Here is a 5222-nt window from a genome sequence, read left to right on the forward strand (position 1 = left end):
TTATTCTTCATTGCTTTTCTTGTTTAATAAATTTTCATTTTTGAAAGTAGCTGTTTTGTACAAATTTTTAATATTGCTTATGTATGTAGTATTGTTTTTATAAATGATTTTAGAATGATTTTATCACCATTTTCTCCAGTTTAGTGGATGCTCGGTTCTTTTGTCAATTCTACTATCGCTTTGGACCATTTAAGTTGATTTCCTTATTATGATACGTACTTGCAATCAATTCAAATATGTCGTACTTGAGTTGAGACAAAATCGATTGTTAACGTATCCTAATATTCTATTAATATTGAAGTTAAAGCTTTTATATTGTTAATGGAATTTGTCTTCATTATAGATGACAGATGCTTATTATTTTTTTCCTTTTGCAAATTATTTGATCCCATTCATGAAATGAATGAATGATGTTTCCTTAAAAAAAAAAGTAAACTCTTTGATACGGTGAAAACTGAATTTTGTGGGCTAGTCCGAGGTTTTGTGTTATGTTGCTGTTCTTGGGCTTTTCAAAGAAGCTTGTTGGCTTGCGTCTTGTTGCCTTTTGGGACATTCAATCTAGCTCATTTTTCATCTGCAGGTGTTCACTTCGAGATTCAAATGGACAATGGGTTACTAGATTTAACAGAAACTTGAGAGTCTGTACGATTAGTCAAGTTGATGGCATGCTATGATAAATTCAGGGCTCCTTTATTGTATTTAATTTTTTTAGTCTTAAATTGTAGTATTGTTATAATATTTAATATTATCGTCTTCATCGTTTTTACACTAATCACAAATAAACATACCATCCACTCAAAAGGACCCTCAATCTAAATTAGTAAAGGAGATATAAAAATGTTGTACTAGAATATGATAATAGCGCTGTTGTCCGCATGATGGTAGGGAAGAGGAGGCTTCCAATTTATCCATGGCAAGAAGTATACATGGGTTACCATTTTGGATTACCCACGGAATAAGCTCTTAAAAGATTGTATGAGATTACTTATATGTTTTAGAGTGTTGTGAAAAAAGCTCTTTTCGGTCATTCTTGATATCGATGTTGATATCGAGTAAATTAGTCTCTCTAAAAAAATCAGAATAATTTAACCCTTATCAATTTTAAGAGTGAACAAAGGACAATTATTCATTGATTTAATGTTTTCCATCAATTGTATCTAATTTTGATTGGAATAATAACAAACGTATCTCTCAAAGTTTACATATTTTGTCAAATTAGTATTGATTTAACAAATTTAGCCCGCAAAATTTGTGTAAACGTCGATACAAAATTTGTTGAATCTTTTAGAATCAAGACCAAATTGACAGTATAATAAACATCGATGGCTAAATTTGTTATTATATTAATCAAAATTATGTGCAATTAATTGAAGACATTTAACACCGTGATTAAGTGTCTTTAGTTGCTTACTTTAAAAACTGGCATGAATAAAATTGCTTTGATTTTTTTTAGGGGACAAATTTACTCGATATCAAAATTGAGAGTAACTGAAAAGACTTTTTACCGAATTTTTTTTAACAAAAAAATAAAAGTTTATTTTTATACACAGCATTACATATGTTATATGTACAAATTTGAATCCTTAGCTTTATATATTTACAATATTCCTAGGAGCGATTTCTATGGTTATTCACAAACGAACCCTGTTTTTTTTTTTTTTTAACAATCTCACTCCCTCCATCCAAAGTGATTTTATTTAAATGAACATCACTAATTAGTAGGGATAAAATTATGAGAAAAGCGTGTGATTTGAGACTTAAGAACGTCTCCAAGAGAGAAGAATCCGGGCGACCTTTGCGGCGGCGAGCTTGACAGGCACCCACCTTGCTGACTGCTGCTGCCACCACCATCGTTCTTCACTTCAAAGTCTATAACGTCGTCCATCTCTTTCTTCACCGACTCCACCACATCTGTGTCGACTTCATTCCCCAAAATGTCTTTCAAGTAGAAAGCATTCACTGCCTTTTCTCCTTGGGTTTTCACATCTGCTCTTACTACACTCAGGCCGTTTTCCCTTAGAACCCGAGTTATGTCAGACAATAACCCGACCCGATTCTCTGCACTCAGCTCTAGTCGAACCCCCTGATTATGATTCATTTGTCATCAGAGAAAATAATAAAATAAATGCATAATTACTTATTTGGTCCCCAAACTTTATAAAAAAATCATTTTAAAGTTGGAGGTAGATTATACCAAAAATAAATTAACATCGAGTGAAGATTGTAGCATTATACCTCGCAAACTCGTCGCTCAATAGCTGCTTCCAAGCATTTTATAACCTTCTCTTTCTCACTTTCAGAACTCAAAGCGTATCCGTCTACATGTCTTATGAAGTATTCCTTTATTTCATAACAAATGGTAATGCAAATAAGAGAGTTTAAAAGAAATGAAGCAAAAGTTGAAGAGAAAACTATTAGTATACCTGCAAGGATCTGCCATCGCGGGAACTGATTGATGCATGGAAAATCACGTATTGCATATCAGTAAGCGTACACACTGTATCAAACATGAGTCTGGGTCTATCTTTACATTCAATGCTGACGATGGAGTACCATTTTTCGTGACAGTTCTCAATTGTTACAACCATTTTTCTTCCTTCTTCATCACCGTCTGATCTTGATGATGGTGGTGGTGTCATCGCCTCAAATTCCGGCCTATGGAAATCACCTGCTGATAGCATAAGTTGGTGTAACCTGCGTTCCACATCGGTCATATTGGTCCCTTCACCAAACTCAGCTGTCTTCACTTCTTGTGGGCTGGCTATTTCCGACTCACTTTGGGTAGGTGTAGTTGTGGCTCGTAGTAAAGTGGTGAGGTGGCCCTCGATGGTGGCAAGGCGGTGGGGATCGTCGATCGGGGTGTCGGTGGATTGATCGGAAATGTAGGCCACGCAAGCCAAACGAGCATTGTGGCTCCATGCATGTGCCTCCACAATGTTACAGTGGAGATCAGCTAAGGCTGCTGATATCTCCGAAAATAGACCCGGTCGATCGGTTCCTTTCATTTCTATAGCGGTGTGCTCGCTCAGTTGATCGGAGTTATTGAATACGTCATTGCGATAGGCCATGGCCTTCACCGTGTTTTCGATCTCTCTAACTGTACCTATGGCCTATGTCATTAAAATTTTAAATTTTACGTGAAAACCTCTTTAGGTAGCATAGCCTATATATTTCAAATTAGTCCTAAACTTCAAAATGTTATAATTAAAATTTTAAAATATCATTATTTTATTAATAATGTTCCACCAAACTAGGTTGTTAGTTTGGGTGTACATATTATAAGGATAACTTAAATGTAACATTAAAAAAAAATTAGTGTCTACACATAAACTTAAAATTTAATCCACGTGTTTTAAATCTGGTCATTGTAAGATTAGAGTTAGCATTTAATTACCAAACTGTTGACTAGGCTGACGGGAAGTACCTCATTCATACAATAATGATATTCGAGGTGAATTAGAATATTTTGATGTTTGGAACCAAATTAAAATCTCGGTTATAGTTTAGGGACGTTTGTTGGAATTAATCCTATGAAATAATTAATAAAAATGCCGGCATCGAACTCCTTCCATATTCACCTGCAGGATATAGTTAATTACATTTTGATCTCTGATTTTGTCGCCGTGCTCATCTTTAACATGAAAGACTGCAAATAAAAGACACTAAAATAAGCCCCCAATATATTGTATAAATGGATTAAATCAGTGAGAGGATTAATATATGTATACCATCCATGAACCATCCAGCGTCAGAGGAAATGTAGCTTTTTAAGATGATCAGATTAATATTTGTCAACACCTGCACCACTTCCAGGAGGATCCCTTGCTTGTTCACGCTATCTACCTGCACATACCATCCATGATCAAAATACATACATACATACATGCATGCATGTATGCTTACCTTTATCACCGTGCATTCCTCCATGCTGTCATTGTCAATGCAAACTCTACATCTGAAAGGCAGCCAAGGTATAAATCTATATAGGTTCATAAGATGGCCACGAGTCAAACAATAGTGTAAAAGTGGTTACATTAAAGGCATAGATTGCTTACGGGGGACCATATATTCTCTCTGGGAGATTATCAAATTCAGGATCGAAGTAAGGCCAACAAACCATCATGCTGCAAATTTATCAAAAAAATAAACAACTAAAAACAACATTCGACATAAACAAACAAACAAACAAACAAACATGTAAGAAAAGCAAGAACAACTTACAGTACAAATGTAGTTTATAAATGACAGTGGAAAAAGGAAAAAAAAAAAACCAAGCTGATAAACCAACCCAGTAATGGCGCAGATGGTCAGAGAAGAGGAATCGAAGGTGATTTCTTTCAGTCTTTTTTTTTTTGTCTTGTCTCTTTCTCTTTGAAGAAGAACACCACGAGAAGAGAGAAAAGACAGCCTCGGTGTTCCAAATAGGAGGAGAAATAGGGGTTGGGTTTTTACTATTATGAGGGTGGTGATTGGCTTATGGTATTAGTAGCTTAGGTTAAATAGAAACAACGTGGAAACCGTAAAACCGAGTGGAGGAGATTGGTTTGAATGAATGCTTTGTGGAAAAGGGTGTGTCTGAGAAGGGACACGTACGAAAGTCAAATGCATTTGGTGGTTTTCTTGCAAGGTCTTATTCTCCCATATATCTCTGCCTTCCTACTTCCTAGGCTTTTGAATGATGGAACTCCATCTTATTGGAATCTCATTGAGGGAATGTTAGAATTTAATACGCTTAATTCACGATTTAGCTTTTAGTATATATATATATATATATATATATATATATATATATATATATATTTATTTTATAGTTAATATATTTGTAGTTAATTTTAACTAATGAAAAAGCCTCATGTATTATATTTTGAGTAATAAAGAAAAGTAACGTAGTAATTAGATTTATTTAAAATAAAAATATTAAATTTAAATAAAAATAGAAAATTGTAACATTAGATATTTAAATATTAAAAGAACTTTTGAATTTGATCCATCATCGATCATCCACGTGTTGCTATTAGAACACACCACATGTCTTTTTAAAATTTTTAGTATTATATATATTATATTGATTAAAATATAAAAATCATATATAATATATAAAAAAGTTTAAAATGAATTTTTATAAAATTATAAAATATATAATTTAAAATTTAAAAAATCAAAATAATATATAAAAATTGAATATTTTATAAAAAAGTTTAAAATGTATTTATATTTCAAGT

At 33.2% G+C, this 5222-nt stretch overlaps 1 protein-coding gene across 1 annotated transcript; it reads right to left on the minus strand.

Moving 5' to 3' along the window:
• Nucleotides 1-1711: 1711 nt before the first annotated feature.
• Nucleotides 1712-4123, minus strand: LOC105771100 (ACT domain-containing protein ACR2). The gene is made up of 7 exons (XM_052633979.1): nt 4056-4123; nt 3904-3949; nt 3729-3843; nt 3579-3646; nt 2424-3110; nt 2236-2340; nt 1712-2083 (listed from the first exon to the last, which is right to left on the minus strand). The coding sequence occupies exons 1-7, from the start codon at nt 4121-4123 to the stop codon at nt 1712-1714; spliced, it is 1461 nt and encodes a 486-aa protein (XP_052489939.1).
• Between the last annotated feature and the right edge of the window lie 1099 nt (nt 4124-5222).

This window comes from Gossypium raimondii, chromosome 7, assembly GCF_025698545.1.
Source record: "Gossypium raimondii isolate GPD5lz chromosome 7, ASM2569854v1, whole genome shotgun sequence".
In the NCBI taxonomy this organism is placed as follows: domain Eukaryota; kingdom Viridiplantae; phylum Streptophyta; class Magnoliopsida; order Malvales; family Malvaceae; genus Gossypium; species Gossypium raimondii.

Coding starts and splice junctions, on each gene's coding strand:
- LOC105771100 (XM_052633979.1), bottom strand. CDS start 4,123: ATGATGGTTTGTTGGCCTTACTTCGATCCTGAATTTGATAATCTCCCA. Junction 3,844..3,903: donor AGGAATGCACGGTGATAAAG/GTAAGCATACAT, acceptor TGGTATGTGCAG/GTAGATAGCGTGAACAAGCA. Junction 3,647..3,728: donor CGCTGGATGGTTCATGGATG/GTATACATATAT, acceptor TTTTATTTGCAG/TCTTTCATGTTAAAGATGAG.